At 39.6% G+C, this 24,971-nt stretch overlaps 2 protein-coding genes across 9 annotated transcripts in view; one reads left to right on the top strand and one right to left on the bottom strand.

Annotated features, from left to right (window-relative positions):
* olah (oleoyl-ACP hydrolase) overlaps positions 1-9,116 on the bottom strand; it is a 31,736-nt gene extending 22,620 nt beyond the window's left edge. The window contains exons 1-3 of one of the 2 annotated variants that reach the window (XM_063044142.1): positions 8,955-9,116; positions 8,698-8,775; positions 4,096-4,227 (exon numbers count right to left, since the gene is read on the bottom strand). In XM_063044142.1, coding sequence (XP_062900212.1) covers positions 4,096-4,227; positions 8,698-8,775; positions 8,955-8,985 — 241 coding nt within the window. In that variant the 5' untranslated portion in view covers positions 8,986-9,116. The remainder of the gene's footprint in view (positions 1-4,095; positions 4,228-8,697; positions 8,776-8,954) is intronic. The other variant, XM_063044143.1, reaches the window with a different exon arrangement.
* crot (carnitine O-octanoyltransferase) overlaps positions 8,720-24,971 on the top strand; it is a 72,452-nt gene continuing 56,200 nt past the window's right edge. The window contains exons 1-5 of one of the 7 annotated variants that reach the window (XM_063044139.1): positions 9,178-9,929; positions 17,964-18,031; positions 18,582-18,656; positions 19,927-20,065; positions 23,876-24,000. In XM_063044139.1, coding sequence (XP_062900209.1) covers positions 19,951-20,065; positions 23,876-24,000 — 240 coding nt within the window. In that variant the 5' untranslated portion in view covers positions 9,178-9,929; positions 17,964-18,031; positions 18,582-18,656; positions 19,927-19,950. Of the gene's footprint in view, positions 8,838-9,177; positions 9,930-17,963; positions 18,032-18,581; positions 18,657-19,926; positions 20,066-23,875; positions 24,001-24,971 lie in introns of those variants that run through there. The other 6 variants (XM_063044138.1, XM_063044137.1, XM_063044135.1 and 3 more) reach the window with 6 other exon arrangements.

A 24,971-nucleotide genomic window follows, 5' to 3' on the forward strand; every position in this document is an offset into this window, starting at 1 on the left:
CGTATGCCTTCTTAATCACAGAGTCAACCTGTGTAGCAGCTTTCAGTGTCCTATGGACTTGGAGCCCAAAATCTCTCTGATCCTCACTCGGACCCCAAGATCCCTCTTCTTACTTGAGGAATGATATACTGGCTTTGGAGGCGGTGCAGAGGAGGTTCACCAGGTTGATTCCAGTGATGAGGGTGTTAAGACTATGAGGTGAGATTGAGTCACCTGGGACTGTACTTGCTGGAATTCAGAAGAATGAGAGGAGATCTTATAGAAACATACAAAATTATGAAATGGATAGATAAGAAAGAGCCAGAAAAGTTGTTTCCATTGGTAGGTAAGACTAGAACTATGGGACATAGCCTCAAGATTTGGGGGAGTAGATTTAGGACAGAGATGAGGAGGAACTGCTTCTTCCAGAGAGGGGTGAATCTGTGGAATTCTCTTCCCTGTGAAGCAGTGGAGGCTACCTCAGTAAATATATTTAAGACAAGGTTGGATATCAAATGGAACTTGTCTTACTGCTGGAGGATGAAACTAAGCCGAAATACTTATCTAACAGCCAAGTTTTGCATTCTTAACACAAGATAGTTTTGTATGGAAGCTATACTCTTCTCCAATATTTAACTTCAAATCCTTGGCTCTGAATTTAGACTTTGTGGATCATTATAAGAATGGGAAATATTTTGTAAATTTCTTTTCCTATATTGCACTATTGTTTTTTCTACGCCATCCGTCTTTCCAATATGGCACTTAGCTGCTTATGATGTTAATTGGCACCGGAAAAGCTCAGGTCTCTGGACACCACAGGTCCCAATGTTCCGTGTTCTTGATTCTAAAAACCCTTAGAAGCCAGTGATCACAATATAATCAAATCCACCCTGAATTTTGAGAAGGAGAAGCTAAAGTCAGATGTATCAGTATTACAGAGGAGTAAAGGGGATTACAGAGGCATAACAGAGGAAGCTGACCAAAATTGATTGGAACAGAACACTGGCAGGGATGATGATGGAACAGCAATTGCTGAAATTTCTGGAAGCAATTCAGAAGGTACAGGATAAATACATCCCAAAGAGGAAGAAGTATTCTAAAAGTAAGATGACATAACCGTGGCGAACAAGAGAAGTCAAAGAAAACATGAAAGCCAATGAGAGGCTCTGTAATAGAGCAAAAATGAGTGGGAAGTATTGAAATACCAATCGAAGGCAAATAAAAAGTCATTAAGAAGGTACAGATGGAATACGAAAGTAAGCTAGCCAATAATATTAAAGCGGATACCAGAAGTTTCTTCTGATACAAAAAGTGTGAAAGAGACATGAGAATGTATATCGGAACACTGGAAAACAATGCTGGAGAGGTAGTAATGGCAGATAATGAAATGGCAGACAAAAGGGATTAGTATTTTTCATCAGTCTTCGCTGTCGAAGACACTAGTAGTATGGTAGAAGTTCCAGGCATCGGGGGTCATGAAGTGAAACATGGAAAACCTACAGCACAATACAGGCCCTTCGGCCCACAATGTTATGCTGAACATGTACTTACTTTAGAAATTACCTAGAGTTACCCATAGCCCTCTATTTTCCTGAGCTCCACGTACCTATCTAAAAGTCTCTTAAAAGACCCTATTGTATTCGCCTCTACCACTGTCGCTGGCAGCCCATTTCACGCACTCACCACTCTCTGTGTAAAAAACCTACCCCTGACACCTCCTCTGAACCTACTTGCCCTCTTGTGTTAGCCATTTCAGCCCTGGGAAAAAACCTCTGAATATACACACAATCAATGCCTCTCATCCACCATTGCTCCAAGGAGAAAAGGCCAAGTTCACCCAACCTATTCTTATAAGGCATGCTCCCCAATCCAGGCAACATCTTTGTAAAACTCCTCTGCACCCTTTCTATAATTTCCACATCCTTCTTGTGGTGAGGTGACCAGAACTGAGCACAGTACTCCAAATGGGGTCTGATCAGGGTCCTATATAGTTGTAACATTACATCTCGGCTCTTGAACTCAGTCCCATTGTTGATGAAGGCCAATACACCGTATGCCTTCTTAACTCCACGGTCAACCTGCACAGCAAGAGTGTGAAGTTACCATTACTAAGATGAAGCTCTTGAGAAACTGAAAAGTCTGAAGGTAGATTAGTCACCTGGACCCGATGGTGTACATGCCAGGGTTCTGAAAGATGTGGCTGAAGAGATTGTGAATGCACTAATAAAGATCTTTCAATAATCACTATATTCTGGAAGACTGGAAAATTGCAAATGTCACTCTACTCTTCAAGAAGGGAGAGGGGCAGAGGAAAGGAAACTATAGGCCAGTTACTCTGGCCTCAGTGGTTGGGAAGATGTTGTAGTCAATTGTTAAGAATGTGGTTTCGGGGTACTTGGTGGCATGGCCAAAGTCAGCATGGTTTCCTCAAGGGAAAATCTTGCCTGACAAATCTGTTGGAATTCTTTGGAGAAATAGCAAGCAGGATGCACAAAGGAAAATTGGTGAAGTTGTATACTTAAATTTTCAGTAGGCCTTTGATAAGGTGCCACATGAGGCTGCTTAATAAGCCATGGTGTTACAGGAAAGATTCTAGATGGATAAAGCAGTGACAGACTGGCAGGAGGCAAAGAGTGGGAATAAAGGGAGCCTTTTCTGGTTGTCTGCCAGTGACGAGTGGTGTTCCACAGGGGCCTGCGTTGGGACTGATTCTTTTTACGTCATATTTTAATAATTTGGATTATGGAATTACTGGTTTTGTTGCAAAGTTTGCAGATAATATAAAGATAGGGGCAGGTAGTTTTGAGGAAGTAGGCTACAGAGGAATGTTAGATTAGAATAGCAGAATTAGAAGAATAGAAGATTAGGAGAATGAACAAAGAAATGGCAGATGGAATACAGTGTCAGGAAGTGTATCGTCATGCACTTTGGTAGAAAAAATGAAAAGGTTGACTATTTTCTAAATGGATGGAAAATACAAAAATCTCAGGCACAAAGGTACTTGGGAGCCCTTATGCAGGATTCCCTAAGGGTTAATTTGCAGGTTGAATCTGTGGTGAGGAAGGCAAATGCAATGTTAGCATTCACTTCAAGACAACTAGAATATAAAAGCGAGGATGTAATGTTAAGACTTTATAAAGCACTGGTGAGGCCTCACTTGGGAGTATTCTGAGTAGTACTGGGCCCCTTATCTTAGAAAGGATGTACTAAAACTGGAGAGGGTTCAAAAAAGGTTCACGAAAATGATACAGATTTGAATGGATTGTCATATGAAGAGCGTTTGATGGTTCTGGGTCCGTATTCACTGGAATTTCAAAGAATAAGCAGTAACCTCATTGAAACCTATTGAATGGTAAAAGGCCTTAATAGAGTGGATGTGGAGAGGATGCTTCCTATGTTGGGAGAAACTAAGAACTAAGATCACAGCCTCAGAATAGAGGGACATCCTTTTAAAAAAGATGAGGAGTAATTTATTTAGCCAGAGAGCTGTGAATCTGTGGAATTCGTTGTCACAGGCAACTGTGAAGGCCAAGTCCGTATGTATATTTAAGGCAGAGGTTGATAGACTCTTGCTTCGACAGGGCATGAAATGATATGGGGAGAAGGCAGGAGATTGGGGCTGAGAGGGAAAATGGATCAGCCACGATGAAACGGTGGAGCAGACTCAATGGGCCAAAGGCCTAATTCTGCTCCTATGTCTTTTCTCCCCATGGTTGGTAAAATTGTTAACATATGTTCTAAATTAGAACAAAATCCAGAGAATTAATAAACATTTATAAACTGGGGGAAATTAAATGCATCATGAATTAGCAATCTCTCTCTTGAATCAACGAGGTGACCAGACAATGAGGTAAGGCTATAACTAAATGTCACAGCTTTTTATTTCACTTATATATGTTTAACACAGGAGAATATTTGCAGCATAGGTATATGGAGAAATCCACAATATACCTAAGGAATAAGAATTTAACACGGAAAGGAAAAGAGAGAGACTGGATAAAAAAAGGATTGTGAACATGATAAATAACATGCAAGGCTATGACATATCATACAGTATTAAGCATTATTTTGCATATTTTTCTGTATAAATATTTCTAAAGATTCACACAGTTTTACCTTCTATAGAATTATTAAAGTGTTTTCCCCACTGAGCATAAGATATTGATCCACCTCCAGCCCAGGGAAAGCAGATAAGTCTGAAGAGAGCTTCAGGTTTTCTATACATACAGTTCACTAGTTTATCCATTTCTGTAATATAATGCACAAGCTTTAAAATAAAGATTATCTCACATAACATAATCATGCAAATTTACATATGATGTTCAGATATTTGTGCAATAAAGTTAATTCTACATTTGATATTCAAGTTCCAATCCAAGACTCCAAAAATTCAAAAGTGACAGCTGATGGAAATGTTGAGGAAAAGAAAGGCAATGGGGAGCACTGTCCTGATGCAATCATAAACTGAAGGGAAAAATATTCAAACATCATAGCAAATAATGTTAGTTTTCTATCACTGTTTACATTCTTTCCACAGCTAGCACCTTCGAATAAAGTTAATTGGCTGTCCATTGTTAATAGCATTTTGCTATTTCAGAAGGACATGTAAAGTGAAAGGAAACCAGATTTCAAACTAATTAATTGTACACGATAAGCATTGGAATCTTTCTGGTAAACGACATATTTCACTGTATTCTACCATGTACATGTGATAAATAAATGAATCTGAATCTGATAAGCTGCTTTTTAAACATCTGATTTTCAAATACTCAACTTAGCCTGTAACATTTCGGCATCTGAATGACACTTTAGTAGTGGACACAAAAAGAAGTGTTTGATGCAAGCATCAAGTTATGTAAGCATGTAAATTTAACACATTTAATAGGTAATCTTCAATTACCTTACTTGGTAGATTATTTGATAGGTTTTCCATAATAATTTTTTTAATTCTCTGATCTAATTCCTATGGTCTTACCAATGACATATTTTGAATAATGTTCAGATTTGTCATTTAATTATTCACGTGTCATTAAGTGAATGCTCAAGAAACTTTCTCAGGTTTCTGCACAGTTCATCCATCTGCCATCTCCCTTACAAACTTCCCACGCTATCCTCAGGTCAAGAATGAGTTGTCTCTACTCCATATTCTAAAGTGGCTGAAGAGTCCTGTTTGGATCTGCTGACATTGCTACACGTTAGGCAGGTGAGGACAGTCAGGGACAAGGAAAATCTAAAGTAAGCAGCATTAGTGGAGAGAGAAAAAGAGTTGATATTACAGATAAAGAATATACCGCTAAAGTGCATCATCTGTAAATGTTGAATTGAGTCTGCAAGGCTGCTCAGACAGATGAAGTGCTGTTCCTCAGGCTTACCTTGAGCTTTATTAATCAGTCAGGAGGCCATATACACATTGTTCAGAGTTGGTGCAGGATGGAGAATTAATAGTGGAAGGCAACAGGAAGCTCTGGGTCACCCTTGTGCATTGAGTGCAGGTGCTCCACAAGTGGCCATCCATCTGCATTTTATTTCTCAACATAAAGGGGATCACAGTACCCCACAACTGTGTACTGAGTCTAGTACACCACAACAGTAGAAAAAAATATTGTTTCATTTGGAAGTATTGTTTGGGTCCCTGGATAGTGGAAAGAGGTAAAAGAATAAGTACTGAATTTTCTGTGGTTCATAGAAAAGTGGTGGAACGAGGAGAGCAGTGATAGAGATGGGAGAGCAGACCAGAGAATAGTGTAGGGTACAATCATATTAGAGTGCTGAAAGGATAAGGGAGCGATAGATTGACAGGTCGTGAAATGTTCTTGAAGCCAGTAGAAATTACAATGGATAATCCATTGAAAACAAAAGCTGGTGGGTGGAAATTGAAGAACAGGAGAACTTTATCCTTGTTCTGTCAGAGAATTTAAGGGCTGAAAACAGTGATGTAGGAAAGAGATGCAATACAGTCTGGTGCCTATCATGGTAAAGGGAGCGCAGTGGTTCAGGAAGAACAAAAGCAATTGTGTCAAAAGTCTTGTTATCAATGAAGATACATGGCACAGATGAACTGGGAAAACAGAATGAATTTGTTACTTTGAGTGGTAGATTTAAGATGACTGTGGAATCATCCATCTAGACCAAGATGAAGATAGAGAAATTTTAAAAAATGAAGAAAAAAGGACTATGTGAAGGCAAAAGCAGGATGAAAATTTTCAGAAGTTCAAAGAAAGTTTATTATAAAATATTTATATGTAACCATGTACTACCTAGAAATTTATTTTCTTGCTGGTGTTTACAGGAGAAATGAAGGTATACAATAGAATTTACAAAACAAAGACTGACAAATAACCAATGTGTAAAAAACACAAACTGGGCAAATATATTACAAAAAATTGAGAGCATGGTAAACACAAGAGATTCTGCAGACGCTGGAGATCCAGGGTAACAGGCACAAAGAATGCTGGAGGAACTCAGCAGGTCAGGTAACATGTATGGAAATGAATAACAGTCGACAATTTGGGCCGAGACCCTTCATCAGGACTCATGTCCTCAATACTTCATGGGTACACCTGCCCAATGGTAATAGCAAGAAGAAAACACGGTGAGTGCATTTGATGATGGCTGCTGTTTTCGTGTGACGGCGCTCCATGCAAATGCACTAAATGTTGAGGTGGGCTTTACTTTGTGATGGACAGGAGAGCATCCACCACTTTCTGTCGTCTTTTCCAACCTTGGGCATTGGTGTTTCCATACCAGGCTGCGATGCATTGAGTTAGGATATTCTCCACTGTGCATCTATAGAAGGTTGTCAAAGTTTTGGTGACGTGCTGATTCTATGCAAACTTCAAAGAGAGGTACTAGCGTCCCTTCCTTGTGATGGCACTTGCACACTTGTCCTGAGACATTTCGTCTGATAATGTTGATATTATGCAATTTAAAGCTATTGACACTCTCCACCTCCAGTCCCCTAATGACAACTGGCTAATGGAACTCCAGATTCTTCCTCCTGCAGTTGATAAACAGTTCTTTGGTTTTGCTGATGTTGAGACAAAGTTGTTGTGACACCACTCAACTAGATTTTAAATCTCCCTCCCATATGCCAATTTGTCACCACCTTTGACTCGGCCAATGACAGTGTTGTCACCAAACTTAAATACGGCACTGGAGCTAGAGACGTACTTATGCAATCATAAATACAATGGATTACAGTTATTTGGGCCATCAGTTAATCGGGGCAGCCACTTATGTGGGACAACACTTAAAGAACAAAAACCAATCGAAAAAATAGGCAGGATTGCCTTTGTTTATTTGGGACGCTATGCCAATTAATTGGGACAGGGATGATTACCGGCCAGTTTCTAACTGGCGTCAGATGCAAGCATTTGTGTGGCCATTCAACATTACACTGTGCTTAGAGAGAACAGTTTTCAAATAGCATCAGTTGTGTGTGTTAGTGTTCAAGAAGCAGTGATTTTTTGTGACTGAAAGTTGGCGAGAAACAAGCAGAAAGTCAATTCTGAACTGTTTTACTCACTGCGGTTTCCAGCATTCCACAACCTAGGGATTCACTTTCAAGGTCTTTTAATCTCATGTTCTTGATATTTCTTGTTTATTTATTTATTTTTCTTTTTGGACTTGCACAGTTTGTTGTCTTTTGCGCATTGATTGTTTGTCAGTCCTGTTTGTCATTGATTATTCTACCACTTTTTTTTTATTGTACTTGTATTTTCGGTTTAATGCCCACAATGAAATGGATCTCAAGATAGTATATGGTATCATATACGTTCTTTGAAAATATATTTACTTTGAACTTTGAAACGTTAAGTCTGTCGCTCTCTGTTAATTACTCCACTAAATGATTGAATTGAATCGACTTTATTTCTTACATCCTTCACATACACTAGTGAAAATATTTACTTTACGTCTCCGTCTAAATGTGCAATGTGCGATAATAGTAATTAATAATAAATAGAACAGTCAATGTAATATAGAAATGCACTCAAATCAGCGTGAGTTAATCAGTTTGACGGCCTGGTGAAAGAAGCTGTCCCGGAGCCTGTTCGTCCTGGCTTTGAAACTGCGGTACCGTTTCCCAGATGGTAGTAGCTGGAATAAACCGTGGTTGGGGTGACTCAGGTCCCCAATGATCCTTCAGGCCCTTTTTTCAGACCCGTCTTTGTAACTGTCCTGAATAGTGGGAAGTTCACTACTACAGATGCACTGGGCTGTCCGCAGCACTCTCTGCAGAATCCTGCGATTAAGGGAGGTACAGTTCCCATACCAGGCAGTAATGCAGCCAGTCAGGATGTTCTCAATTATTTCTGCGCAACACACACAAAATGCTGGAGGAACTCAGCAAGCCAGGCAGCATCCGTGGGAAAAAAAATACAGCCGATGTTTCAGGCCGAAACACTTCGGCAGGACTTTTTTTTCCGGGTACTTCCTGTTTTTGTTTCCATTTTCCAGCATCCACCGTACTTTTATTTTAAATAGACCAGTTAACATTTGAGACAATTCTAATAAACACCATTGTCAACAGCATTTATTCCAAACACCGAATAAAAAAAATTATACCAGAATGAGGGTTTATTACAGTACAGACTTGAACTTTTCATTGTAACGTCGTACGAACCCCTGGGAAACCGATTAAAAAACAAAGCAGAAAACAACCCAATGATCGGACTTCAAAACCGAACCGAGCACGAGGTTAAGTTAAGGATAACTGACCTGAACTGGTTGCCTTGTCCTGGTATTCGCTCGCCTTGCAGCTCCCTCTGTACATGTACAACACGGAAGCTGAGGCGCCTGCGCGTCATGAAGACGACAGATGGGCCAATGTGGAGACATTGCAAAGAACAGGGAATACGGTACGGTATTCAATACAACGGTAACCGGGGGAGCTAAATAATTAGAGGGAAATACATTTTTTAAAGAAAACAAACAGAAATTATCCTCTTTATTTAGATATTTTGAACGGTATGAACCTATTGGCATCTTCAATGTTTTCCGTATCATCAAAGCTTGCAATTTTCTTTTTAAACCAGTCCTTAGGGATCAAGGGTGACTTGCTTTCATTCCGGGTGTAAGTGTCCAAGAATGCCCACGTAGGAAGCACTGCCAGATTGAAGGTTTTCCAAACTGTTGTACGTGGGTGGGGAGAGAATGTGGTTTGCTGTGGAGCCAGGGACAGGACCTAAAATCGGAAGTGACTAGAGTAAAACAAAATCGAACAAACTTTAGAAAGGCATATGCAAAACGGGAAGATACGTGGCAAAAGACATTTAATCGAGTCTTTTAAAACAATGGAAAATAAAATGGCAGGTGCTGGAATCTGAAAACAAAAACGTAAATACTGCAAAAAAATCAGCCAGTCAAGCAACATCTGTGGAAAGAGAAGCCAGTTATTACTTTGGGTCAGGCACCCTACTTCTGAATCTGGGGTGGGTGAAGTGATGTACTTTGGTGAGAAAAAACAGTCACGAAAAATTATGGAAGAAAGAGGTAACCATTCAGCCTATTGTGTGCATGCGGCCAATAAAACAACTATTGACATTGATCTCACTCCCCAAGTCTTGCTCTGTATATTATTAATTTCGCTCTTTTTTGCACAAGAAAGGTGGTACTGTCTCGGTGTTTAAATTTTGCCCCAATTTCTCCACAACCATTTGCTTCTTGCGCTGTTCAAATGATTTGCAGCCGTCGTCATAGCATTGTGACCAAAGCGAAGGAGTTGAGCGAGGCGGAAACACGATGCCGCGGTTGGAAATACGATGCTGCGGGGCGGAAATACGATGCTGCGGGGCGGAAGAGGGGTGTGAGAGCTGGGGTCGTTCGTGGTCTTTGGGAGGGAACGACGAAAGATACGGGCACCGAAACATCAACCTTTCGACTCGAAACAAATCGAGGTCGTGGAAACGAGAGAAACTAGTTGTTTTTCGAAATCAGCACAGGGAAACAGAGTAAGTCACTGACGAGAAGACTCGGGCAAAATCAATTATTGAGGGTTTTTAGTTCTACCTTGTTCCGACAGAAGGGAATATCAATTTAAAGACATTCGTTATAGTGTCCAGATAATATTATCATTCCGAGTTGGTGGGTTGTATTATATCTTCCTTTGACTTTTTTTCTGTGCAACTTCTTATTCCAGCATATAGCCTACATACACACAGTATGCTTCATTTAAAACTCCTGTTATTCACGTAAATGTCATCCCACTTCTCATATTGATATTTCTTTATTTGCTTTATTCCCTCAGTCGCGGTTTTGAACGACTTCTTGGACTTGGTGATTTAAACTCCCTCCTTTGCTTTCTTTTTTTTAATTGCTCTCCCAAAGTATAAACTCGTTCATCCTGTCGTTTCACAGTCTTCGTTTTTGTACAGTACTTGTTTATTATTGTCACATGTGCTAAGATACAGTGAAAAGCTTACCTTGCATACAAATCAAATCGTTACATGGTGGATTGAGGTAGAACACGGTAAAACAATTATAATGGAAATAATGAGTGGATCTGCAGGCAACAGCTTGCAACGAGTAGCTACTATGAATAACAGGCATTTTCTGATCAAATTCTTGTTTCATTCTCCTTTTTAGTCAAATATTTGTAGGAGGAGGGGAGGTGGGATGGAAAAGTTTAAAGATTCTTGATTCATTCTCTCAAGTTCCATCTAGCTTCGGGCTCATTAATGATTATCTACTGACAGGTTGAATCAAATATTCTCTAAATCCTGTAGTTCTGATGCTTCCAAAAAAAGTCATCACTCCCTACTTCACTATAGTAATTCTCCATGCTGTTTTTCTAATCTTATGAACTGTGGAGCAAAGGACGCTGATGCAGTTTGTTTTGTGTGAAAGCTGTTTTAATAATCCACCAACACACCTAAAAATTGCTGATGAACGCAGCAGGCCAGGCAGCATCTATAGGAAGAGGTACAGTCGACATATCCACCAACGTATTTGACTAGACCTTATCAAGCATTTCAAAGATTCAAAAAACTTTATTGTCATTCTAACCGTACATCAGCTCTGCAGGGCAGAATGAGACAGCATTTCTCAGGGGCAGTGCAATCATAACATAACAAACACAACACTAAATAATAAACATAACAATAAATAGTAAAACACAACAGTCACATGTCAGTTAAAATCAGTTATAAGTGTCCAGTGCAAGTTAAAAGTGTCCAAAGTAGAGTCAGGTGGAGCAGCTATTTAGCAGTCTGACTGCCTGTGGGAAGAAGCTGTTTAGTAGCCTTGTGGTTTTAGTTTTGATGCTCCTGTAACATTTGCCTGATGGCAGAAGAACAAACAGTTCATGGAGAGGGTGTGAGGGGTCTTTAATGATGTACCGTGTCTTCTGGAGGCATCAACTCTGAAAGAGGTCTTGGACAGAAGGTAGGGAGATCCCAATAACCTTCACTGCTCCCTTAACCACCCTCTGCAAGGCTTTTTTGCCGACAGCACTGCAGCTGGAGTACAAGGTTGTGGTGCAAAAGATCAACACACTCTCAACCACGCCTCTGTAGAATGTAGTTAAGATGTTAGTGGGGAGTGATGCTTGTTTAAGCTTCCTCGGAAAGTGCAATCTCTGCTGGGCCTGTTTCACAATCCCAGTGGTGTTCTTGGACCAGGTGAGATTGTCCGAGATCTGCACCCCAAGGAACTTGATGTTTTCCACTCTCTCCACTGTGGAGCCGCTGATGCTGAGGGGTGTGTGCTCAGGCTGAGACCGTCTGAAATCGACGATCATCTCCTTGGTTTTGGTGACATTAAGCATCAAGTTGTTATTCCTGCACCAGCTCTCTAGGTGTTTGACCTCCTCCCTGTACATTGTTTCATCATTTTTGCTGATGAGCCCCACCACTGTGGTATCATCTGCAAATTTAATGATCAGGTTCTCCTTGAATCTGGCTGCACATTCATGTGTTAGCAGTGCAAGCAGCAATGGGCTTAGCACACAGCCTTGTGGGGATCCAGTGCTCAGTGTGATGGAGTCAGAGATGTTCCTGCCAACATGGACTGACTGTGGTCTCTCTATCAAGAAATCCAGAATCCAGCGACACATGGCAGTGCTAAGGCCAAGCAGCGACAATTTCTCCACTAGTCTCTGCGGGATGATGGTATTGAACGCTGAACTGAAATCAGTGTACAGGATTCTGGCATAGTCCTGACGAAGGGTCTCGGCCTGAAACGTCGACTGCACTTCTTCTTACAGATGCTGCTTGGCCTGCTGCGTTCACCAGCAACTTTGATGTGTGTTGCTTGAATTTCCAGCATCTGCAGAATTCCTGTTGTTTGGATTCTGGCATAAGTGTCTTTGTTGTCCAAGTGAGAGAGAACTGTGTGCAGTGTGGTGGATATTGCGTCCTCCTTAGAGCGATTTGGACGATAAGCAAACTGTTGCGTTTCAAGCACCATTGCTAAAACAGATCATTATTCATACTTAATCCAGGTATATAAAGAAAACCCCTGACTTTGTTCCTCCATGAAAGGCGTCTTAAGTCATATCCTCTTATTATCACATCCAACAACATTTTTTTCTCAAAGATCATAACATTACATTCAGCTGATTATGTTGCCTTCTTTGCCCACTGACCAAACATTTTCAAATATTCTATACAATCCTAATTCTGAAATCCCCTACCTTAGTTTACCTGATTATCCCTTTGATATCAACTTCCAGTTCACTACATCCTACCCTGACTAAACTGTTAGTTACCCAGCTTTCCTTGCTGAACCATAAGTGACATGATAATTCTTAATGGATCCCATTCCATGGGTGGTGTTTTCTCTGCTTTCAATTGTGCTATAGTCAAAATGAAACCTACCCTCAACACCAACATCCTTGCAAGCTTCCACCTAATCAATAACCCCTACTTCATAGCCAGAGTTTTTGATGATGATCCTCCAACTCCTTCCCACATTCTGTCTGAATCGTTTTTTTTTAACCTGCTGTGGTTTTCATCCGATTGCCACACTATTACATCAGGTTTACAGATGATCTCTTCTTGGTCCCCATGCATATTTTGTACAAATGTTCCTCCTTAGCATTGGACTATTATGCTGTCTCAACTTTGTCATACTATTGACATTCAGTATCAAATAGAAATATTCTGCAGAAATTACTAGAAAGACTGAAGCCTTTGTCTTTGGTCCCTGTTAGCAATTTGCACCCCCCCCCCCCCCGCTGTCTAGAACATTGACTAAAACTGATCTAGATAATTTGTAATGTCATTCTTTTAGGAAATTCACTTTTGTGTTTATCCATTTTGAAATTGAAACTGCACGTTTCTGCCTTTGTAATGATGCCTATGTCTGTTTTCAAATCAACTCATCTTCTGCCTAAATCTCAGTCTATCCTGATTGGGCTCTCATCTTCTACCTTGTATTTGCATTTTTTATCCAAAGCCCTGTACCTGGATCTTAATTTGCTCTGAGTGGTCACTCTATTATTCCCTGCATGCAAAGGCTCCCATTCACATAAAACCTCAATTTTAAAGTCATCCTTACTCTGTAGTCTCACCTCTTGATTGTGTCATTACCCCCAACCACCATCCCCATCATTGAGCACATGCACAAGAAGTGCTATCACAGAAAAGCAGCATCCATCATCAAGCACACACATCATCTAGCCCATGCTCCCTTCTTGCTGTCCCCCTTTGAAAGAAAGTACAGGAACCTCATGTCCCACACTACCAGGTTCAAGAACAGTTATTACCTCTCAACTATCAGGCTTCTGAACCAGAAGGGATAATTTCATTCACCCCAACACTGAACTTGTGTTCTCGATATTTATAGTTGGTTGGTTTGTTTGTTTATTTATTTATTTGTATTTGCACACACTTGTTTTTTTGCACATTGGTTGTTTGTCCATTTTTGTTATGTGTGGTTTTTCATTAATTCTATTGTGTTTCTTTGTATCTACCATGAATACCCACAAGAAAACAAATCTTAGCATTGTATTTGGTGATTTATACGTACTCTGCTAGTACATTTACTTTGATGGCTAAACCTTAAACTTCTCTGCACATTTTTACAGTCCTACTAGATCCCAGCTGTTTCTCAATTCTGGACCCTTGCACATTCTTAATTTTTGTCTGCCTGTCATTGGTAGCAGCACATTCATTGCCTACACCATAATCCCTGGAATGCCTTCACTTAAAGCAAGATGCCACTCCCTTTTCCTTCAAGATTTTTTTAGAATCCCTCTTTTCAATCAAGCTGGTGGTCTTTCTTGGTCTCAACTTTTTTTATGTAATTTGTAAGATGCCTTGATACACCCTGTTATATTAAATATGTTTGAATGCCATTTAGAATTGGCATAAATTCAACTGCCAAAGAATGAATCCAGAAATAACTTAGTTGATATATATTGTTCTGAAACATCTGTTTGTTTACTGCCATTGTAACAGTTCATCCTCTTAGTTGCATTCTTCTTGTGATTAAATATTAATTTTAAGAAGGTGAAATATCTCCTCTAAGTCCCTTGACAATGTGGTGAGATTTGCCGCATTGCTGTTATTCTGGCCTGCTATTTTAATTGGTTTTCTCCCTGTGTGTATGATCTGAAAATTGGTTATCATCTAATGTTGAAATTTGACCCACTCATCTTCAAGTCAAGTCAAGTCACTTTTTATTGTCAGTTTGACCATAACCGCTGGTACAGTACACAGTAAAAATGAGACAACATTTTTCAGTACCATGGTGCTACATGAACAATACAAAAACTACACTGAACTACGTAAAACAACACAAAACTACATTAGACTACAGACTGATCCAGGACTGCAAAAAGTGCACAAAACAGTGCAGGCATTACAATAAATAATAAACAAGACAATATGCACAGTAGAGGGCAGTAGGTTGGTATCAGTTCAGGCTCTGGGTATTGAGGAGTCTGATGATTTATCCAAACTTATTCCAATTGCCAGTTCTCTTTCTCTAATCTTGATTCAGAGCAATATGAGCTTCATGTCCCAAGTTGTACTGAAATGCTAATTAGGTGAATGAAGAAAATATCAAACATGTTTATGTTTGAAAGAAGAAAACGAAGGGTCTCGGCCCGAAACGTTGACTGTACCTCTTCCTAGAGATGCTGCCTGGCCTGCTGCGTTCACCAGCAACTTTGATGTGTGTTACTTGAATTTCCAGCATCTGCAGAATTCCTCGTGTTTAAGCCACAATATTTATTGTGATTTCTTTGTATCTACCTTGTGCATCTAATCCTGGATTTACTGTCAGATCGCCAACAGGTTGAACTTGTCTAGGTGATTAACAGAAAATGGAACTCAAAAACAAACCAGTTAATTGGTTATCTATTTAAAAAGTTAATTGGTAATTTATGTTCCAATAGAGAATACACTTTAAAAGGTTGATGTTAGCTTTAAAGTGCTTTGGGATACTTGAAATTGTGAATGGCTATGATTGGCTGTTCATATGCTCTTTTCAAGTAAAATCTCAGATTAAACTCAAAATAAACTGAAGCTGGAAAACTAAAATTAAAAACAGAAAAGGCTGGAAATACTCAGAAGATCAGACCACATCGATTGGATATGTTAGTATTTGGATAGACAGAACTTAATTAGAGTTGGACAACATGGCTTTGTGATGTCAAACCAATCTTTCAGAGTGTTTCAAGGAAGTTACCAAGAATGTTGATAAAGAAAATCAATAGATGTTATATATGTGGACTTAAGCAAGGTCTTTGACAAAGTCCTGCATGGTAGACTGGTCATATAGTTTCAGTCACTTGGCATTCATGATGAAGTAGTAATTTGGATGCAACAGTGGCTCTGCAGGAAAAGCCAGAGAGTAGTAGTAGATCATTGCCTCGCTGGAGGCCTGTGACTAGTGGAATGCCACAGGGATCACTGCTGCGCCCGGTGTTGTTTGTCATCTTTATTAATGACCTGGCGGATAATGTGACAAACTGGGTCAGTAAATTTGCTGATGACACCAAGGAGGGCACTCTAGGGTAGAGCTTATATATTGAATGATAGGGCACTGAAGTGTGTAGTAGAACAAAGGGTTTTGGAAATGCAGGTCCATAATTCTTTGAAAGTGGTGTCATAGGTAGACATAATCGGAAAGAGAGCTTTGATACATTGGCCTTCATAAATCAGAGCATTAAGTACAGGATTTGGAATGTTATGTTGAAGTTGTATAAGACATTGCTGAGTCTGACTTTGGAGTACTGTGCACCATTCTGTTCATCAACCTATAGGAAAAATATTAATAAGCTTGAAAGAGTGCAGAGAAAATTTACAACGATGTTGCTGGGACTTGAGGACCTGAATTATAGGGAAAGTACTAACCTATTCATATCCTTGTGAATGGGTGAGGACTTCATTCTGTGGAGCATAGGAGAATGCGGGGAGATTTGATAGAAACATGTAAAATTATGAAGGATATTAGGTAAATGCAAGCATGCTTTTTTCCACTGAGACTAGAACTAGAGGTCATAGGTGAAGGGTGAAAGGTGATATAGTTAAAGGGAACCTGAGGAGGAACAACTTCACTCAGAGAGTGATGAGAGTGATGAGAGTATGGAACCAGCTGCCAGCACATGTGGTGGACACGGTTTCAGCTTCAACATTCATGAGAAGTTTGGATAAGTACACAAATGAAAGGGAATTGGAGGGCTGTGGTCTATGTCAGATCAATGGGATCAGGAAGGCACTGACTGGATGGGCCAAGGGGCCTGTTTCTATGCTGTAGTGCTCTGATTCTATGACTCTATAATCTGCATTAAATATGTCCAATATAGAAAAGACCACATAATGAGTATCAAACACACAGTACACTGTGCAACTCGATTGCTGCTTATAAGGGAAGATGACATGAGCTAGATGTAGGTTGGTGGCAAACCAGGGAACTGAGGGGGAAACTTTCCCTTCAGAATCCTGAAGGGGTTTGGAGGAGAAGATGTGTCTGGTGCTGGAATCGTATTAGAGGTGGTGGAGATGATGGGGTCTGGTGCTGGAATCTTTTTGGAGGTGGTGGAGGTGGTGGAGAAGATGGAGGCTGGTGAAGATGGGAATACACTGTATGTGATGGGAGAATCGATTGAGAGCAGGTAAAGAAAATAGGCAAGAACCTCTTTAGAGTCCATTCATCTATGCTAGAGGGAAAGCTATGTTCAAGGAAGAGGGAAGACACCTTAAAGGTACTGGTGTAGAAAGAGTCATCAGAAAGACAGAGGAGATGGAGAAACTGGGTGAATGGAATGAAGTACTCACAAAAAGCAGATTGGGAGAAGATGTTGTTAAGACAGCTATGGAGGAATGTTGGGTACTGCCAGCAAACCTGTCACCTGAGGTAGAGATAGAAATGTTAAGAAAAAGAAGGAAAGAGTTAGAAAGGAATTCTGTAAAAGTGAGAACAGGATAGAGATTGAAGTCAAAAGTGGAGGAGGTTTCATTTTTTTTAATGAGTGCATGTGCAACACGGATACAGTCACTATTTTAACAGAAACTGAGTTGAGGGAGGGGATCTATCCACTGATTTGCTATGTGTGGTAGAGGAGGCGGCCAGCTCAGAGTGATTGGGCTTTCTTTTAATTTTTCCCTGAAATTTCAAGCTTGTTTGACGTTACTTCAGCTTGTCTGGAAGATGCAAAACCAGTGATTCACTAACAAAGGGATGGGAATAGATAGTACAGTTTGTAAATACATGCATGCATTTATTTTTTAAATTCAAAGTATATTTGTTATCAAAGAATGGTATAAATTATACAACCTTGAGATTTCTTTACTTATAGTAGCCACAAAGCAAGAAACCTGAAAGAACCCAGTTTAAAAAAAATAAAGACCAACTCCCAATGCACACAAAGAAAGAAGAAAACACAAATCATGCAAACAATGAAAGCGAATGACAATATTCCGAACTAAACTGAGTCCTTAGATCAAAAACGGGAGGAGCCCAAAGCCTCTGTATTAGCGATGTCTATTACAACATCTTGATCTCTCTTAATTTGCAGACATTTTCTTTGCTTTCAGTTCAACAACAAGAAGGAATCTCAGGAGAATCATGTGATTAAAGTGAAAAGTCATGAGGGCATGTTCAGGTTTAGCATTTATTTTATGTTGCATGGGAATGCTGATGCATGTTTGTCAACATTTAAAAAAACACAGGCCGAAGCATTAAATTCAATCAGTGAATAAAATATTTATCCTATTTTACTCTTCAATAATTGAGTCTGCCAAAATTTACTCGCAATATCCTTTCCAACTTATTCTAGCTTTCATTATGATCCTTCTCCTAACTAATGATTTTATTGCTTTTATTATCCTATAAATGAGGAAATTTTATTTGTGCATTTTCTCAACATAAGCTTGACCCCTAATTCTTTCAAGTTGTTACTAATAACACTTTAAATTTGGCTATGCCTTTCACTGAACATCCTAAGTATTCCTAGTTTCTCCTTGTAAGACAGGTGCCCTTTCTGAATAACTTATATTTTTGGATTGTTTCAAAAGCTGAATAATTACTTCAACCTGCAATTTTTAGTACATTGAAACATTCACTGTTCTTTAAGTATGAATAAATTGCTGCTTTGGGTAAACTAAGCACTATTTTTAGGGCTTGAGCAATATGTTAAAAAACGTTTTTTTCAGGTCCTAAGGAGAATACAATCCAATGAGACTTAATAAACTGGATCATGAAAATGTAATGTGTAGACCAATTTAAAAGTAAGCATGACTCTAATATCTTGTATTACTTTCCAATATAATTATTACATTTTTTAATTTCATATCAATTTATTCTTTTTGAAAACTGAAATTTGCTGTAGCATTGCAATTAGTGTATACAGTACAGTGTTTTATAAAAAAAAAACTACCCTGTGTATTGCGGCTCAATGTAGCATTCTGCCATTTATAAAGTTGGAAATTGATCCCTGACATTTTGTTTTAGTTCAAAAGTCCAACTCTGTTTGTTCAGCTGTTTAGTCTTATGAAACTGATCAAATCATTCACCAAGCACATTCAACCAGATGAAATATTTGAGTTACATTTCATTGGTAATGTTATGTTCTTTTTTGTTTTATCCGGCAGTCTTTTTCATAATAGTTAGAGTTTGAAGCTTTGTAACCCAATATCAATTGCAGCCTTCCAGTCACCAGAGAACTATACTTAAAAGCAATGACATTAATATTGATTAGCATCTACAGATCTTTAACAATTTATGATAAATGGAACATCCTATTAAACAATGAGAAAATAATGATCATGTAGATGTGGGTCAGTGGTGAGTTTTTGTACATGAATATGCATTGGTTTTATGGATGAAAATAAAAGGAATAGAGTGAACTAAACTGAATCATTCAAGAAGTAACTTTCACTCTGCTATAGATTGAAGCTCATTTTCAAACTCTTTCTCGCTGGTTGTCATGCCAGTCTGCAATTATGTTGCATACTTAATGTAGACGAATATTCTTAAATGCTTTATGGGGAGCTTTCACTCACATATCTGCCACAAAGCCACAGTTCTTTCATTTCTTAATTTTGTTTAATTACAAACCTCTGTTACTGTCTGTCTTGGAAAACTGTATCCATGTCTCAATAATCTTGAGATCACTTTCCTTAATCTTTTTAAGGCCTTACTTATCATCATCACCTTGTTTTCACTGGCACCCTAATGTATTTGAATATCATCTTCGGCTTCAACCTGTTTGTAATCTCTCATCCAACCATAAATTCCAACTTACTTCTCAGTTCAGTCTTCTGCATTTGGTTCTCTACTTTCCTTCCAGACCTAGTCTGCCAATTAATGATTTTCAACTTCTCTTTTGACCTTTCTTTCAAGCCTTTTATTTGCTTGCAATTTCACTTTGTCAGTTAACTTCCTTCATTTAATATAATGCATTACAGTATATGTGTTACAGCATATTGTACTGTAAAGTCTGCGTAAAGAAATGCCTATGCAATAAATAACTTTTCAATTCCTTTGTGTTCTTATTAGAAATCAACTAAAACGTTGAAAAAAATGGAAAGTCAGATATTTGAATCTGATGAAGTGTGTACATTCCAGTACCAAGATTCTTTACCTTCTTTACCTGTTCCACTTCTTGAGGAGTCCTTGGCAAAATATTTAGACGCAGGTACAATATTATTATCATAGTTTACGAAAAGTTTTGTTGAAGTCCATATTATAGTTGACTCCCACTGGTGACATAAAAAGCGCAGTCATTTCAGAGTTGCACTCAAAAGACAAAATCAAAAACATAATTAAATGTTACCTGTCAAAAACTACAGGGGAATATCATTAATTTTGATGAAAACAAAATCTGGGCATTTGTTCCTTGCACTGAAGCCAACATTCTTGCCCTATCATGGGGAGGCATCTTGTTCCACAGATGTCAGTGATTCCTAGATGAACCACTCTAATTGAATATTCTTTTATTTGTGTGGAAAGTAAATGTCTTTGAGCTGTTTAACAGTATTCACTATCTTGCTTGATTGTCTTTCTCGATTAATTCAAATGGTATATTTTAAAAGAAGTTATTACTCTTCACAGTTGACAGAACTGTTCATTACCTTTAAACTGGAGTTATTTCATTGGCATTCCAACCTATCTTGCAGGATTTTAAAGATCTGCCTCTCTCCCTCTGTCTGACATTCTGCACCACAGGTTTAAAGGATACATTATTTTCCACAACATCTGCCATATTCAATGGGATCTTTACCTCCCATTCCGCCCCCCCCCCATCTCCACTCACCACTTTTTTGCAGGATTTACTCCCTCTGTGATTCCTTTGTCCATTTGTCACTCCCCACTAATCTCCCTCCTGGCGCATATCCTTGCAAGCAAGAGAAATGCTACACCTCCCCATTCACCTTCTCTCTTACCTCTATTCAGGGCTCCAAACAGTCACTCCAGACTTCACCTGTGCCTCTGTTGAGGTTGTCTGTTGTATCTGGTGCTCTGATTGTGGCCACCTCCATATTGGTGAGACCTGACGTAAATTGGGGGATCACTTTGTCGAGCACCTCTGCCTCATCTGCCAAAAGCGGCCAACCATTAAATCCTATCCCCATTCCTGTTCCAACACGTCGGGCCATGGCCTCTTCTTTTGCCACGATGAGGCCACCCTCAGGGTCTCATATTCCTCATATTCTGCCCAGGTAGCCTCAGACCTGATTACATGAACGTCAATTTCTCCTTCAGGTAAATTTCTTCCTTCACCCTTTCCTCTTCTCTATTCTCCATTCTCACCTTTTCCCTCCTTCCCTTTCCCTCAGGGATCAGTCTCCTCTCTTATCATATTCCTCCTTCTCCAGCCCTTTGCCTCCCCCCCCAGGCTTTACCTATCATGTTCCAGCTATTTCTCCTTTTCTCCCCCCATCTTTTTATTCTGGAGTCCTCCCCCTTTTTTCCTCAGTCCTGAAGAAGAGTCTCAGCCTGAAACATCAACTGTCTAGATTATGAGAATGCTCAGTCCTCTTTTATTGTCATTTAGAAATGCATACATACATTATGAAATGATACAATGTTTCTCCAGCATGATATCACAGAAAACAGGACAAACCAAAGACTAACACTGACAAAACCACATAATTATAATATATAGTTACAGCAGTGCAAAGCAATACCATAATTTGATGAAGAACAGTCCATAGGCACAGTAAAAAAAAAAGTCTCAATGTCCAGAGTCGATCGACTCCCGAGTCCCCAATAGCGGCGGCAAAAGGGAGAAACTCCCTGCCATAAACCTCCAGGCACCGTCAGCAAAGCAGACATTTCAGAAGTTTTCCAGATGTTCCGCTGTGCGCTCACATCTGTCTCCATCAAATCAGGATTGTGCACGGTCCCCTACTTGACAGATAACAGATATTCATCACCGGAGAGGCCGCGCGCGCTGTCGTTGCGCCGCCATCTTCTCCCCTGTTTAATGATTTCCATAGATGTTGCCGTACCTGGTGTGTTCCTCCAGGATTTGTGTATGTTGCACTTGAATTACGTATTTCTTTAAATGTCTTTTAATAGCAAATATTGATTAGAAATGCATTGAAAATTGATTCAAATTTAGGCCTTAAGCCAGAGTTATAGTGGGAATAACTTTTGTTCAGTGGTTTTAAAATGCTTATGTATTATACACATGGTTTCAATGTTTCTTTTCAGTCTAACTAAAGGAAGCCACTAGGCAGTATTGTTGCTAATATACATTTCATTTACGTATGATGCAACACTTCTTTAAGTTTTTCTAAATGACTTTGACTTTAGATTTTTGGTTTTTGGCACCTGGCATTTGTATGTAGCATACTTTGGAGTGTGTTATGCCCTACTTAATTGTATAGACTGGCTGGACATACTGAGTTGGAAATTGACAGTACCTGTGGAACAATTAGTCCTATTGACTCATTTCATTTCTTAAAACTATTTTGATTTGATTGTAGAACTTATATGTGGCTGTCTTTAAGATTTGACTCTTGTTTTAACGTTTGTTTGCCTCAACTAGCTATACTAGCAACCCTAAGAGATTTTATCCTACCTCCTTCAGGTATGTTCCATAATTCATATTGGGTCATAGTTGATCAATGGTATCTTCGGTATAAAAAAAAAGTTTCTTTAAGTACAAGCCTCTATTTACAATGGAAGTGGTCCCATTTTTATGAAATGATTATATATTCATATTATTAAATCAGTGAAAGTACACTCAGTGGGGACTTTATTGGGTACACCTTTCTAGTACTATGGAAGACCCTCCTCCCACCTTTGCCCCCAGAACAGCCTGAGTTCTTTGTGTCAAGGATTCTACAAGGTGCTGGAAACATTCCATAGAGATTGTGGTCCACGTTGACATGATAACATCATACAGTTGCTGCCAATTTGTCAACTTTGCATTCATGCTGCGAATCTCCTGGTACACAACATCCCAAAGGTGCTCCATCAGATTGAGATCTGGTGGCTGAACTGGTGAATCGGACTGCACTGAACTCATCGGCATGTTTGTTGAACCAGATGGAGAATATGTGTGCTTTGTGACATAGCACGTTATCCTGCTGGAAGTAGCCATTAGAAGTTGTGTAGACTGTTGCAATAAAGCGAAGTACATGGTCAACAACAATATTCAAGTAGTCTATGGCATTTAAATTCGGCTCTATTGGAATTAAGGGGTCTAATGTGTGCCAAGTAAAAATACCCCACACCATTACACCACCACCACTAGCCTGAACTGTTAACACAGGGCAGACTGGATCCATAGATTCAGACTCTGACCCTACCATCTGCATGTCGAAGTCAAACTTAAGATTCGTCAGACCAAGTGATGTTTTCCCAATGTTCAGCTGACTGGTTTTGAAAGTATATCCTCAGTTTGCTGTTCTTAGCTGACAGGAGTAGAACCTCTTGTGGCCTTCTGCTGCTGTAACCCATCCAATTCAAGGCTGGATGTGTTGTGCTTTTGGAGGTGCTCTACTGAATACCACTGTTGTAACGTGTGATTATTTGAGTTACTGTTGTGTTCCTGTGAGCGTGAACCAGTCTCACCATTCTCCTCTGACTCCTCTCATTGTCAAAGCATTTTTGCCTACAGAACTGCTGTTCCCTAGATGTTTCTTGTTTTCCACATGATTCTCTAAACGCTAGAGACTATTGTGCATGATCAACAGTTTCTGAGGAATTCAAACTACCCCATCTGGCACCAATAATCATTCCATGGTCAAAATCACTTCGATCAGATTTCTTTCCCATTCTGATGTTTTGACTGAACATCAGACGAATCCCTTGATTAAATCTGCATGCTTTTATGCATGGAGTTGCAGTACCTGCGTGGCTGATTAGATATTTGCATTAACAAGCAGGTATACAGGTGTACCTAATAAAGTGGCCATTAAGTGTATGTTAAATCCATGTAGCCTTATCAGTGTTGTTTATCTGCAATTATACAGTTGAATTATTTTTGTTTTAGTGAAGCCATTTTTGAGTGAAGAAGAACTTCAAAGGAGTACAGAAATTGTTAATGCATTTGGACAAGGGATTGGTAAACAGTTACATCAAAAACTTCTGGAGAGGGCTAAAGTTAGGAGAAACTGGGTAAGCAGGAGCATAGATGTCCTTTGGTATTAATACAAGAATGAATTAGTATTGCAGTGAGGATGGTTACTTAATATGTGCTGTATGCAGATTTTTAACTACGTGACGATTTCTGCCTATGAAGTCTTCTCTTTTACTCACACAGTTCTGCAAGAATCTTTTAAGCTAGCTGAAACAAAATTAAAAATACTGTGGATGCTGGAAATCAAAAGCTCAAAGCTCAAAGTACATTTATTATTGAAGTATGTGTACTTTGTGTGGGCACGTGGCCAAGTGGTTAAGGCGTTCGACTAGCGATCTGAAGGTCGTGAGTTCAAGCCCCAGCCAAGGTAGCGTGTTGTGTCCTTGAGCAAGGCACTTAATCACACATTGCTCTGCAATGACACTGATGCCAAGCTGTATGGGTCCTAATGCCCTTCCTTTGGACAACAATCAGTGTCGTGGAGAGGGGCAACTGCCAGTCTTCCATTCAACCTTGCCCAGGCCTGCGCCCTGGAGAGTGAAGACTTTCCAGGTGCAGATCCATGGTCTCGCAAGACTAACGGATGTGTACTTTATACAACCTCAGTATTCGTCTCCTTACAGGCGGAATAGAATCCATTAAAAACAAAAGAAGACCGTCAAACACCCAGTGTGCAGAGAGAGAGAAAAAAACAAATCATCCAAACAACAAAAGCAAGCAAACAAACAGCATTCAAAGTGAAATTCACAGGCATCACTGCAGCTGATCCAGAAGTCCACTAGTTGCAGGCTACAGCCTCAGTCCAGCATGGAGATGACCAATCTGGGCCACAAAGCCAGGCATCACTGCAGCCAATTTAGAAGTCCACTAGTTGCAGGCCACAGCTTCAGTCCAGCACAGAGATGAGCAAACCCCGCAGAGCATTGAGCTGACTAGAACGTCCCTCACCTCCGACCCCAACACCCTAACCATTTCAATCTGTCCTGGTGCTTAAATTATCTAACCATTA

The sequence above is a fragment of the Mobula hypostoma genome, chromosome 3, assembly GCF_963921235.1.
Source record: "Mobula hypostoma chromosome 3, sMobHyp1.1, whole genome shotgun sequence".
In the NCBI taxonomy this organism is placed as follows: Eukaryota; Metazoa; Chordata; class Chondrichthyes; order Myliobatiformes; family Myliobatidae; genus Mobula; species Mobula hypostoma.